The sequence below is a fragment of the Podarcis raffonei genome, chromosome 3 (genome assembly GCF_027172205.1).
Source record: "Podarcis raffonei isolate rPodRaf1 chromosome 3, rPodRaf1.pri, whole genome shotgun sequence".
NCBI classification, from domain to species: Eukaryota; Metazoa; Chordata; class Lepidosauria; order Squamata; family Lacertidae; genus Podarcis; species Podarcis raffonei.
Window position 1 is genome coordinate 105836159 of NC_070604.1, and position 14289 is coordinate 105850447.

At 46.7% G+C, this 14289-nt stretch overlaps 1 protein-coding gene across 1 annotated transcript in view; it reads right to left on the reverse strand.

Moving 5' to 3' along the window:
• Positions 1 to 729: 729 nt before the first annotated feature.
• Positions 730 to 14289, reverse strand: part of PTK7 (protein tyrosine kinase 7 (inactive)) — a 116051-nt gene continuing 102491 nt past the window's right edge. Inside the window, exons 14-20 of the mRNA XM_053383405.1 lie at positions 10089 to 10292; positions 6068 to 6223; positions 5207 to 5439; positions 3611 to 3691; positions 1874 to 2025; positions 1590 to 1768; positions 730 to 1031 (exon numbers count right to left, since the gene is read on the reverse strand). Coding sequence (XP_053239380.1) covers positions 871 to 1031; positions 1590 to 1768; positions 1874 to 2025; positions 3611 to 3691; positions 5207 to 5439; positions 6068 to 6223; positions 10089 to 10292 — 1166 coding nt within the window. The 3' untranslated portion in view covers positions 730 to 870. The remainder of the gene's footprint in view (positions 1032 to 1589; positions 1769 to 1873; positions 2026 to 3610; positions 3692 to 5206; positions 5440 to 6067; positions 6224 to 10088; positions 10293 to 14289) is intronic.

Genomic DNA, 14289 nt, shown 5'->3' on the forward strand with positions numbered 1-14289 from the left:
CTGGACCCTGTTCAGATAAGGCGTACAGCCCAGGGAGTGGGGCTGGGGCTGGCTGCCTTCCAAAGCCTCCTAGGTCAGCTCAACTGATATGGCATAAGGTTGGGGAAGGAGGTGTTCGAAAATGACTGAAGCGCAGAGTTGGGAGTACCTGCTGCTGAACCCATTGCACTGAGAAATATAAATCAAGGAAGCAAGAAATGCCAAACCCACAAGGTGTACCAGGGCAGGCGCTGGGACACGGTTTTGCTGTAAATACAGAAGCCGACAGCCTCCCCCTGGGCATTGCTCAGGGCTTACTTTAGACTTCTTCCCAGTGCTCCCCCCCAAAAAAACACCTTGTGGGCTGCACAGCAGCACAGAAAAGCCCCCAGCATGCTCCACTCTACCCCCCCCCAATGTTAAGACACTTTCTAGCTCCTGGAAGGAACCTGGCTGTGCTTTTCGCTAAAAGGATTCCCCAAAGGGGTTTTGTTCAAGGGGAGGGAGAGAAGGATAGATGTCCCGAGACAGAGGAATCACCACAGAGACTCTCTTTTTGTGACTGGCCCGCGGTAGCTCCCAGATTCCCCTTCATCTCTGGGATGTCGTTGTTTCCAACTAGCCCTGCGGATTATCGGAGGTAGAGCCTGGAGGAACGCAGTCTGGTTGGGTGCAAGGGAACAGGGGTGCGTGGGCCTGGTAGAAAAAAAAGAGGCCTTGAGGCCTTCGGGACCGCTGCGTCTGTGACCCTGCGTGTAAAAATCCCGTGGTCCCTTTGGGTTTCGACTCTTAGGTCGCGGTTGGAGGAGTCTGTAACAGTCAAAATGCCAAAAGCCAGGCTCCCGCTGTGTCCCAACCCTGGCTAGAGGCGGGCGGGCAACACCTCCCTGCTCAGGCCTTGCTTTCGGACGGGTTCTCTCCCAGCATGTTGGCGATCTCGCTGAAAGACGGGCGGTCCTTCGGGCTGGGAGCCCAGCAGCGCTGCATCACCTTGTAGAGCTTAGAGGGGCAGCCCTCCGGGTGGGGAAGCTTCATCTTCCCAGACTGTAAACCTAAAGAGAGAAAAAGAGGAGGCTGAGGACACAGGGGACAGCTGGCCCAGCCCTTAGCAAGGAGCACACACTACTGGAACTCAGCACTGAGACTCTTGTAAAGGTTACAGTAATTTCAAAGAACTGCAGAGTGGTGTGTACTCTGGTTATCTCCCGCTTGGACCACTGCGATGCTCTACACGTGGGGCTACCCGGAAACTACAATTAATCCAAAATGTGGCAGCCAGACTGGTGACTAGGAGCGGCCGCTGAGACCACATAACACCGCTCCTGAAAGACCTACATTGGCTCCCAGTACATTTCTGAGGACAATTCAAAGTGTTGGTGCTGACCTTTAAAGCCCTAAACGGCCTCGGTCCAGTATACCTGAAGGAGCGTCTCCACCCCCATCATCCAGCCCGGTCACTGAGGTCCAGCTCTGAGTGTTTTTAATATTCTGTTGAGAGCCACCCAGAGTGACTGGGGAAACCCAGCCAGATGGGCGGGCTATAAATAATAAATAAATAATAATAATAATTATTAAGCCCGGGGAATAGGCACCAGTGGGGACGTAAGTACCTGACAGCACCTCTTCATCCGCCAGCTTGGAATGGGGCATATCCCCCAGGGTGAATATTTCCCACATGACGACCCCAAAGGACCAGACGTCAGACTTGGTGGAGAACTCGTCCTCCAAGACGGCTTCAGGGGGCATCCAGCGGAGAGGGATCCTGGCTTGGTGGTAGTGATAGTACTCGCTGCTCGTAGGGAAGCAAAAGGACAGGTCAGTTCTCTGGCCCCTAAAAAACTCCAAATGTGCCGCGTTCAGACTGGCCAAGGGAGGTGCAGCAGTCTCTCTTTACCTGCTGTAAACATCCTTGCTGAGGCTCAGGCTGGACACCTTCACCTGCCTTTGTGCGCTGACAAGGCAGTTCCGAGCTGCCAGGTCTTTGTGCACAAATCTGCTGTTGGACATGTGCTCCATCCCCAGGGCCACCTGGCAGCAGAAGGACACCTGTTTGGAAGAAAGACCAGCGCCGTAAAAATGTAATCAAGTCACCTGGAATGCTTTATGCCAGAGGTTTTCAACCTTTTTGGGCCCACGGCACCCTTGACCAACTACAGTGGTACCTCGGGTTAAGAACTTAATTCATTCTGGAGGCCCGGTCTTAACCTGAAACTGTTCTTAACCCGAAGCACCACTTTAGCTAATGGGACCTCCCGCTGCTGCTGCACAATTTCTGTTCTCATCCTGAAGCAAAGTTCTTAACCCGAGGTACTATTTCTGGGTTAGTGGAGTCTGTAACCTGAAGCGTCTATAACCTGAAGCGTCTGTACCCCAAAATACCATTGTACATTCTTTCTGTGGCCACAACTGTGGGGCTCAGGAGTCATCCAGTTCCGTTGCCCCTGCCTGCAGCCTCCTGCCCTTTTTCGAACCCTCTCCCTTGTGGAGTGTTCCCTCAGCCTCCTCTCCTCTTCGCTCTCCTTGGGAGTCCTCTGGGCAGCCGCAGCTGCCGCCCCTGGTCTCTGAGCTGCCAGAGAGAGGGGTGCCTCCTCACACTGCCCCACAGAGGCCTGGGGAGCACCCCCTGGCCAGCCCCAGAGGCATCATTCGCCTGCTGAGCTTGTAGCCAGGGCTGCTGCAACAAACAGCTGTGCAAGCCTCTGGGAGGAAGAGACGTAAGAGGGCATCAGAGAAGGGAGGGAAGGAAAGAGAGAGAGACAGAGGCCAGTGTTGCATGTGGCACCCCTGGCATCATTCAAGGCACCCCAGGGTGCCACAGCACACCGGTTGAAAGCCACTGCTTTATTTGGCACAAAAATGGAAGCAAGAAGAATTATCAACGAAAGAAGAATGGCAAATGAAATTAATGGACTATGCAGAATTAAGATAAATTAACAGGAAGGATTCGAAACCTGTGAGACCAGAGATTCTTAGAAGACTGGAGTAAATATTTGAACTATTTGAAAAGCAATCGTAATAAGCAGATTACGCTAGTAGGACTGCAAGAAGTTCTGTAAGGAGGATTATATGAAATATTGCAAGGAAAATTATGAAGAGAATTATTAGTTGATAATTAAAAGTAATAGGGAAATTCAGAAATGCAGAATAAGTGATAAAGAAGGGGAAATCTTCAGAGGTTGTTGACAGAAGTCTAAAACATTGTATAAGATAAGAAGATATGTTAAATGGCTGTTGGAAATGATATGTTAAAAAATTAATAAAAATGTATACAAAGAAAACACTGCTTTATGTGTTTTCTCATTGTAATGCTTTTATCTGGTTTTTTATAATAGTTGATTCTATTGTTGTAACCCACCCTGGGAGCTTGCGGTGAAGGGCAATTGAGTAATTTCATTAATAAAATACACCTGGATTGGAAGGGGGATTTAAGGTTGTAGCCTATATGTCATGCCAACCATTTAGACCAATACCACTGAATTATATCATGGTCGGCCCCCAGGAAGGAGGCTGTGCCTTGTTCTCTCCTCCCTTGGCTGTCGGCTTATTCACATGCTGAAGCATAAAATTGCCTCAGGGAAATTGGTGCAAAGTTCCCTCAGGTAAAATTAGTGGTGCAAAGTTCCCACTTCACCTTCTGCTTGGTGCTGATGGGCTGCGGCTTGAGCTTCTCATCTTTAGTCCTGGAAATCCGGAGGAACTGCTTCAGATCTCCCTGCCAGGAAAGAAAAGGAAGTTGCTGTTTTCAGAACTGCACGCACACAGCACCGAAAGGCAGGAACGACGACGACAGGGATGGCCTCATCTGCCCAGGCAAAAGCGGCGGCGTCTTCTCTGGTGCTACCAGGAGAGCACAAAACCAACTGAGTGTGTGAGTGAGAGAGATTCCTTCTGTGTGGCTGCAACTATCTCTGCTTCGCATGCAGGTGGTCCCAGGTGTCAGCACCTGGCATCTCAAGTTAGGGCAGGAGAAGTCCTTTGCCAGAAAACCCAGAGAGATGATGGCAGTCCATGGAGACAGTGTTAAGATAAGATGGATCAATGGTCTGGGCTCGGGATAAAATAGTGTCCCATGTTTCTATATTCATATATAATCTGGAATACCCCCTACAAACCCAAATATTATCTTCCATTAACATCATGGTATTCTTCCTCCTCCTCATCTCATTTGCTTTGCAATCATTTATCTCACTGCTATCTCCTTCTGCTTCAGGAAACTTTCAAAAGTGGGTGAATGATTATATATACATTCCCTTCACTTACGAAGTAATATTGCCCTGTATAGAATCCAGATCCCTCGTCACTCCATCCATTTCGGAGACTGAAATCTATGCAGTCGCCTCCAATGCAAGCGGCTGGCGTTTCTACATAAGCTGCTGGTGTTTGCCCCCAAACTAGAAAGTAGTTAAGGGCCACCAAATGTTCATCTGCCTCTCGAAGAGATGTCTAACAAACAGGCATATCCCGCTTTATCCAAGACCTTCAATTGTCAGCAGTACCCTAGGAGCATCCCACTGTTTTCACTGTGGCAATTCCCTTAGTCAACGGGCCTTTTAGCATCAGTCAAAGTATAATCTATTTATTTCAATTATAAAGGTAAAGGGACCCCTGGCCATTAGGTCCAGTTGTGGCCGACTCTGGGGTTGCGGCGCTCATCTCGCTTTATTGGCCGAGGGAGCCGGCGTACAGCTTCCGGGGCATGTGGTCAGGATGACTAAGCCACTTCTGGCGAACCAGAGCAGCGCACGGAAACACCGTTTACCTTCCTGCTGGAGCAGTACCTATTTATCTACTTGCACTTTGACGTGCTTTTGAACTGCTAGGTTGGCAGGAGCAGGGACCGAGCAACGGGAGCTCACCCCGTCGTGGGGATTCGAACTGCTGACCTTCTGATCGGCAAGTCCTAGGCTCTGTGGTTTAACCCACAGCGCCACCGGCGTCCCTGAATTTTCAATTATACCACAAAGGAAATCAAGGTGTTGTACGTGGTTCACCTCCTGCAAGGCAGGTCAGACTTAAAAGAGACTGTGATTAGCTCCACATCACCCAACCAGCTTCGTGGCTGAATGGGCATTTGAACCCTGGTCTCCTAAGGCCTTATAACCACCACACCATGCTGGGCCTCAGTAAAACGCCTTTGGCAGGAGAGAGATGTTGGCCCGATTTCAAGGCCAGGCTGCCTGCCATAAAGCTCCTACCGAGATTTGACAGTCCCAGAGGGGCTGCTTACCAGATCCACATATTCCAGAACCATATAGTGAGGCTCAGCTTCCCGACAAAGGCCCAGCAACCGCACCACATTGCTGTGGTTCAGCTTGCCAAACATCTCGAACTCTCGCCTGAAGTCCAGCTGCAGCTGCTCATCCCTCGTTTGAAGGCTCTTGACCAAAACAAGCACTTCGGTTTCGTTGTCCTCGATGCCTTTGGCCTTGGCCAGGAAGACTTCTCCAAACTCGCCCTTCCCTGGAAGAAGAGGACAACCTTTGCTGCTGTTCTCGTGGCAAGTGGGGAGATAAACCAACACAATGTATACTGCACAAGACCTTCGTATGTCCTGCACGGAATACCGTTGACCTATTTACCCATGATCCCAAATAGCTACATGATACTTTACACCTATAGTGTGCGGTGTTAGTTAAGTGACGGAAAGCAAATGTCGAGTGGTCAAACTCTAGGGGGAAAAGGTTGAGGTCACCAGCAAGCGAATGCAAAGCAGAATTGTTTGTCGGAATCTGCGTTCGACAGAGTGACGGAATCGCCCTCCGACGATAATTAACGACCTGAGCCTCTGATAAGGCTCCAGGCGCATCCCCCATTCAGCAGAATTTCCAGCACAGGGAAGAGATGAGAAGTTTGGGCTACATTGCTAGGTTTTATTACAAAGCTACGCAGACAGAAAAGAAATACATCCTCTCTCTGTGAAAGCAGAGAGCAACTGAACAACAAAGGAACAGGAAACCAGTAGCGTCACATCCATCTCCTGTCTGAAATCCAACAGCCTGGAATGTGTGGAATGCAAAACAGAGTCTTGTGACTCCAAAGCACTGCACAGTGGCAAAAAGAAACTAACATTGTTGCTATGCAGCATTACCTAAGGTGGTGATTGTCTGCAAGTTAGTGCGGGGAAAGTGCATCTTGTCGCTGGCGCTGTGCCTCTTGCTGACTGCGGAGCCGCTGCCAAGATTGGTCAGGGCCACTTCTTCCTGAATCTCGGCGGTGGTCTGGCCATTCTGCAGCAGAGTGCCCCCTGGAAAGAGAAACGGGTTTGTCAAAAAGGACCGCTTTTAAGAATTGGAACGCTTCCTGGGGATCGCGAACTCCGTGCTAACGAGCCTCCGGAAACAAAAGCATTGATTGCAAAGTGCATGCAAGGTGCATTTCAGGGGAGCCCAGTTCCCAGCAGCCCCATAAAAGGAGGCCAGTCGATGTTCTGCTGTGCAGCTGCTAATTGCAACCAAAGAGCTCTGAGCAGCTGAAACACTATGGGGTGAATGCAGAGGGGAAAGAGAAGGCAAAAACTCCTTCCTGGATTCCCAAGGGCAGGGGTGAGGAACCTTCAGCCCGCAAGCCAAATCTGGCCCTGGCTTGGGTCCCTATTTAGCCCTTAAAGCACCCCCAACCTGTCCCACACCTGATGTCATAGGTGACATCAGATGTAAGGCAGCAGGGATGTAGCTGAGCAACCGAGTTCCCCACGGGGAAACTCAAGTCATGCAACTGATTCCTGCAGAAAGCAGCTTTGCCAAGCATAGGGCTGGCAAACTGTGTTTCCCAAGCACCCAACAATCACATGGCTGCCAGGCATCTAAAGTGCTGACCTTTAAAGCCCTAAACGGCCTCGGCCCAGTATACCTGAAGGAGTGTCTCCACCCCCATCGCTCAGCCCAGACACTGAGGTCCAGCTCTGAGGGCTTTCTGGCGGTTCCCTCCCTGTGAGAAGTGAGGTTACAGGGAAGCAGGCAGAGGGCCTTCTCCGTGGTGGCACCCACCATGTGGAACGCCCTGCCATCAGAGGTCAAGGAAATAAATAACTATCTGACTTTAGAAGACATCTGAAGGCAGCCCTGTTTAGGAAAGTTTTTAATGTTTGATGTTTTTACTGTTATTATTAATATTCTGTTAGGAGCTGCCCAGACTGGCTGGGGGAACCTAGCCAGATGGGCAGGGTATAAATTATTCTTATTCTTATTATTATAGCACTGTGCAAGGGACTTGGGCAGGTGTGTTGCTCCACTCACCTATCAAACCCATTCCACAGGACAGATCATTATCTGTGTCACACACACTCTCAGAAAACCTTGCTTCTGTAGCAAGGACCCAATGCAACCACCTTTATAGAATTTGGGATTTATTTAAAGGCAGAACAGTCCATTTTCCCTACAAAGTGGCTTGCCTTGGTCGCTAGAGGGCGATGCTGCCACAGAATTCAGAGGGGCCTGCTAAGTGCACAGAACTGGCTGCCTTCCAGCTCCTGCAATTTGATTAGCCCCTCTTGCTGTTTGGCCTATCACTCGAGGCTCCTGCTGGATACCCCTCGTGGTTATTTCATAACCCTCCAGTAGTTGAGATCAGAACTCATCACAGTCCCTCAGCAGTCAAAGCAGCAGGCAGGTCCCGCTGTCGGCAGCGACGGATTAATGAGAGTATTCTGGGCAGCTCCTGCATTCTCAAGAGGAGTCCGGCAGATTAAGTTTGCCTTGCACAGAAAGGTAAACATCTCAAAAGGCAGGAGATAGCAATTTAGAAAGAGGCAGACAGTCCCCTCCCTGCACAGCTACATTATTTCCTGCAGGTTATTATCAGCGTTGGGAGGGAAAGTTACAAAAGCCCACTAAAATCGGCACCAAGTAATTTAAAATCATGCCCTCTCTGAATAAAGCAAATTTATAGATGTTCCTTCCAATCTTTTAAAAGTGTTTTTCTCTCCACAAAAGAGGCAGAATACCATGCTTCAGATCCTATTGATACAAGTGTAAAGTTAGAATTATTTGTTGCCTCAATGTGCACCATTTTAAACTTATTTTGCTGCTTATTCACCTGATTCAAAGAGGTCCTTTTGGAGCTCTTCTCAATCTCCTTGAGTTTTCAGGATCCTGAATAATCTAGTACCATCTGCAAATCTGGTCACCTCCTCACTGCTCATCCCTATCTCCAAATAACTTATTAACAAGGTAAGAAGCACACGTCCCCAGCACCCCTCGACTGTGGGACTGTCAGTTTATTCTTATTCTTTGTTTCTTTAGTAAGTTATTCATCCCTAAGAGACCCTGCCCTTTTATCCCATAAGTGTACTCAGGAGCCTTCAGTGAGGCGCATTTTGAAAGCCCAAATATGCAACCAGATCACCTCTACCCACACACTTATTGACACTCAAAGAACTCGGAACCAGCATTGCAGGACTTCTTCAGCAAGACTTCTATATTCTGTATCATTCCACCTTTAATACCACTTTCTCCCAATATACGGTACCCGGGACAGATGCTAAGTTGACTGCCTGTCATTTCCCAGGTCCCCATTAAAAAACAAACCCAACAACAAGTAGTGTTATCTACTTTCCAGGCAGATTTTGAGTACAAGTTCTAGATTAAGTTAGGAGGTGAGCAATGTCACATCTGAGATCTTTCAAGAACTCCTGGAGATTATGTTAGTCTTTGTCTATAATCCCTAGACTGGCCTTCCCAGTCGTCTGTCCTCCAGGTGTTTTGCACTAAAACTTCCATAATCTCCAACTGCTGGATGGCGCTGGGAATTGTGGTGTCCAACATCCTTTGGACCATCCCAAGTAAGGGAAGACTCTGTCACAGTGTGATAGGGCTGAGACCCTACCTGCCCGTGAACTGTCTCGCCAGAGTGGTGCATGCTCTGGTTTATCTCCCGCTTGGACTACTGCAATGCGCTCTATGTGGGGCTACCTTTGAAGGTGACCCGGAAACTGCAATTAATCCAGAATGCGGCAGCTAGACTGGTGACTGGGAGTGGCCGCCGGGACCACATAACACCGGTCCTGGGAGATCTGCATTGGCTCCCAGTACGTTTCCAAGCACGATTCAAAGTGTTGGCGCTGACCTTTAAAGCCCTAAACGGCATCGACCCAGTATACCTGAAGGAGCGTCTCCACTCCCATTGTTCAGCCTGGACACTGAGGTCCAGCGCCGAGGGCCTTCTGGCGGTTCCCTCATTGCAAGAAGTGAGGTTACAGGGAACCAGGCAGAGGGCCTTCTCGGTAGTGGCGCCCGCCTTGTGGAATACCCTCCCATCAGATGTCAAGGAAATAAGCAGCTATCTTATTGTTAAAAGACATCTGAAGGTAGCCCTGTTTAGGGAAGTTTTTAATATTTAATGCTGTATTGTTTTTAACACTCGATTGGGAGCCACCCAGAGTGGCTGGGGAAACTCAGCCAGATGTGCAGGGTATGTATGTATGTATGTATGTATGTATGTATGTATAAATAAATAAATAATAATAGTAATAATAATAATACATATATAACACCGGTCTTGAAAGACCTACATTGGCTCCCAGTACGTTTCCGAGCACAATTCAAAGTGTTGGTGCTGACCTTTAAAGCCCTAAAGGGCCTTGGTCCAGTATACCTGAAGGAGCGTCTCCACCCCCATCATTCTGCCCGGACGCTGAGGTCCAGCGCCGAGGGCCTTCTGGTGGTTCCCTCATTGCGAGAAGCAAAGCTACAGGGAACCAGGCAGAGGGCCTTCTCGGTAGTGGCGCCCGCCCTGTGGAACGCCCTTCCAGCAGATGTCAAAGCGATAAACAACTACCTGACATTCAGAAGACATCTTAAGGCAGCCCTGTTCAGGGAAGTTTTTAACGTGTGATATTTTACTGTATTTTTGGTTTCTATGGAAGCCGCCCAGAGTGGCTGGGGAGGCCCAGCCAGATGGGCAGGGTATAAATAATAAATAATAATAATAATAATAATAATAATTATCAACTTGGACAGCTCTTCAGACTACCTTCCTGAAAAGGAACCATTGCAGGCCCAAGCATCTGTCCACAACGAAGGCGAATAATTCATTCATCTTCTGAACCAGGAAGCCTAACCTGAATGTAGGCTACCCCATTCCTGGCTGGGATTCAAGTTCCAACATCTTACCATTCAAGCACTCCATCTCTGGCTCCTCCCCCTCCGGCTGCTTCTTCAGCCTGTTCGCCTTCCTCCTCTTCTTGCAGTAAAACATGAGGCCCAGGACAATGATGATGTATGCCACCGCAGCTCCAACGGACAGCCCGATGGTCTGGATCATCTTGTAGGGAGTGTGGCTGCTTGGTGCACCCTCCCTTTCCGTCACCGGTTTGTCTGGAAGCAAGGAGGAGGCATGACATGAAACAGAGGCCTGTGATGCTGCCTCCACATCACAGCGGCCACATCTGGTCACCACATGCCACAGTACATACCGCAACCAAGCATGCTCTTAACTTTTCTTTGCAATGTACAGAATTAGCCCGACAACCCTCCCTTCATCAGGACAGCTGTGCCAGCCTCTTGAGCAGGGTGAACGGTTCTTTTCAGATGTTGTTAGAACCAGTCTGCGTAGGGTATTTTGTGTCCAATGGTGGCTACCACCTAGTGGTGCGGTTAAGTGTCATAGTACGCAGACATGAGAATATTCTGCCCTTCTCCTTTTCAACCACAAGTATGAAGAATATGTCTTGCCAAAAAACAGAGTCACTTTCTCGCACCCCTAACACATTTGCCTGACCACTCTGAAATGGACACTTATTTCATAATATTTGTATGTTGTTTGTCTGTAATTTAAAAAAACAACCCTCAGAGCAGTTTGCAAAGAGAATAAAACAATAACATGGATTTTTTTTAAAAAAAAACTTCTGAAACATTCAAAAATAACTGAAATCATTGGCTTAGGAATTTATATATAAGTTAAGTGATGTTTAACATGTACAATTTTGAATTGAAAAGATATAAGGATGTTAATGAACTAAGTTAGGTTTATAAGAATTAGGATTTGGAAAGCCGTTGTAAGGATATGCATGGAAATTCAACCAAGGGGAAGCGAGGAAGTCACTTAACAATGTTAATAACAATGTTCAATAAGGTTATGATTTATGTTTGTTTGTGTGCTTTGTTTGTTTGTATTTTTGTGAAAATTAATAAAACAAAACAAAAATAACTGAAATCAATGAAATTTTTTTAAAATCCTTATTAAAGCCTATGTCAGTCAATCAATCAATCAATCAATCAATCAATCAAGAAAGATCCTTTATTAGGCATAGACATTTAAAGCCTATGTCAACATTCCGCCGGACTTCCGGGACGCCGCAGCCACAGGAAAGGAGCGCGAGGCTGCCCTCCGGGGGGGTCTCGAACAACTTGGAGGTCTAGAGGGGTCACGAAGGCTCCGTGAACCCCGAAACCTCAGGAGGATTATCCTGAGGGACAAACTCCCAGCGAAGCTGTGTGTGCTCGTCTGTGTTGTCGGCGTTTAACAGGGCTGGAGCCGCAGCATGAAGGGGAAGTAACAGACTCCATGTTGTGAAGCCTCAGGCTCCGTGTGAAAAGCGGCAGATCTCCAACAACAGCTGGGAAACTGCTATTAAGGACTGTGCAGAAAACAACGAGAAAACAGCGAAAAATAACCGAGTTAAGGTTAAAGGAAGTTTAACGGAAGAACCCAGCGTAAAAGAAATATGCGGTGAAAGGAGAAGGAATCCACTACTGGCGGTAAGAGTAAAATGGAGTATAGCGGAAGGCTGGGAGAGAAAAAGAAAGCAAGAAAGTAGCCGCTAAGCGGGCGTGGAGGAAAGACCTCAGACACTAAGTAGAAAGAGTCGGAGGCAAAGTAACAGTGAGACATTTTAATGGACTAGAAAGAAGGGAAAGGAATTCCTTTGTTTCATCGGGTCGGAGACTATTACAGCAACGACCGGCGTGGGGCTTATGGACGGTCTTTACTTTTTCTTGTACGCAACTTCCTTGAATGCAGCATTTAAGAAGGGACTGATCTAAACAGTATGCAACGTTTTCTTTCCTAGTTTTGGCGTTAAGCATATTTGAATTAAGGATAGAGACTGGCACACACTTAACTTAATAAAAGGTTGGGAAAATTTGAGAGATAACAGAAGGATTAGAGAAGTGAAGAAACCTCTGAGGAGGCTGAGGAGAAAAAGTGAACTGTTTGGGAATCTTTGCTTCGTCACCTGGCTCCCTCTGCTTTTATCTCCCCTCTCCTTGTCTTAAAGAGATACACTCCAATCGTCAAATAGGAGAAGAAAGAGCATAGAGCATATGTTCTAGACTGAATAATAATTTTGGTGGAAAGAGGAGGGGAGCGTCTGAGAGAAGGGAACCTAAATACGATAGCGCACCAGGATTCAACGTCATATAAAAAGCCGCCGGTCCTAAAGAACACCTCTCCTCTTGACACAGCTCCCCTGCACAGACTCGCCCCTGGATGGAGACTCTTATTACACTCCCCATAAGACTTTGAAGAATTAACTACGTGTCTTCATTTACACACCATGCAAAACTCTTAAAACTTGGATGTTTAAGCCTTTCCCCATCGCTCTTTCCGATATTCTCCTAAGTTTCTAAGCCTTTACAGGCAGGTCTGCGGATCCTTTCTGTAGTACTTGAGAGACGTTGGCATCGCCATCCACATATCTTTGGCTTTCATTTTGTTCTCCTCTATTGGCATTCTGCCTTCCTTTATTGGTTATGATATTCCTGTTGGTGGGGGTACGGATCATACGAGATTAGCAGGCAGGCCCTATGTGGAGGGCGCTACCTTGCTGAGAAAATATATGGAAGGCCAGATATAACGGGAGGAATTGAGGAAGTTAGCAATTTTTGTGTGTTGACCAAAGAAGGAAGAATATCAAACACACAAAATGAAAAAGGGGGTGGGAACGCCAGCGGAAAGAAGGCCATCTAGACAAGAAGAGGGGAAGGAGGGGAAAGAAATTAAGGACTATGATAGTTTGATGGCCGAAATAAGGAAAGAATTCAAAAATAATGAACAATATATTGAGAGAAAGCTAATGGAAGTACAGGACACCTTGGATAAGAAACTGGAAAGGGTGGTGGGTGAACTGACAGGAAAAGTTAAAGATCTATCAGTAAAAGCTAAGGTACTTGAGGATTCAATGAAAAGGGTGCAAAAAGGATACGAAAGACAGCAAGAAGGAGGTGGTCAGGATTAGAATAGAAGTTAAAGAGATAGGAAAGATACAGGAAGAATTGCTGGATAACATGGCTATGGCACAGATGAGACAAAACCAATTAAATCTGAAATTCAGAGGAATACCGGAGAATCCAAATGAGGACATAAGATCTATAATGGTCAAAGAGTTAGCAATCTGGTTAGATAAGAAGGAAGAAGAGATAAATTACTCTTTAGCAAATATCTTCCGGATAAGAATAAAATCGACTAAAGTTAAGGGGGAAAAGCTGCCAGGGGATGTACTAGCCATGTTTAATTCGTTGGAGATAAGAAATGAAATACTGAAACAGAATTACAGCAAAAGGCTATATATTGAAGGAAATTCAATTATTATATTTAAAGAGATCCCTTCGAGATTTCTTCGAAGGAGAGATGTTTATAAAAAATTAACTAATCAGTTGAAGAAAAATGGGATCCTATATAGATGGGAGTTCCCGGAAGGTATTTCATTCTATTTTAAGGAAAAAAGATTCAAACTGTCCACCACCTCAGAACTCGAAAAATTTGCAAGGAGATACGAGAAGGATTTTGGAAAGATGGTGGGGTGGGAGGAGATGGAGGAGCGGCAGGGGGAGGGGGGTGAGGGGGAGGGGTGTGAAGAAGAAAGAGGGTTAAACCCAACAGAAGAAAGGGAAGAAGTAGAGAGAGAAGATAAGGAACAGTAGTTTCCATACAGATTTGATAACTTATAAATACTTTATAATAGATGGCTTTAAAAATTCTGACTTGGAACGTGAATGGACTGAACAATAAAAATAAAAGGAACCAGATTGCTCATATATTACTGAAAAAGAACCTTGATCTAATCTGTCTACAAGAGACTCATGTAATAAATAAGCACAAGAGAATCCTGAGTAATAAGAGATTAGGGATGGATTTTGCGACTTCTGACAAGGTTAAGAAAAGAGGCGTGGTATTATATATAAAAGAAAAACTTGATCCTCAGCTATTGTATAAAGATGATCAAGGGAGAGTGATAGTAGTACAGATGGTGTTTCAAGGAGAAAAAATAATTGTCGTTGGAATATATGCACCTAACGATAAAAAGTCAGCTTTTTTCTCTGAATTAGGTAATAAGTTAATGGAATGGATGGATCACAAAATGATATTAATGGG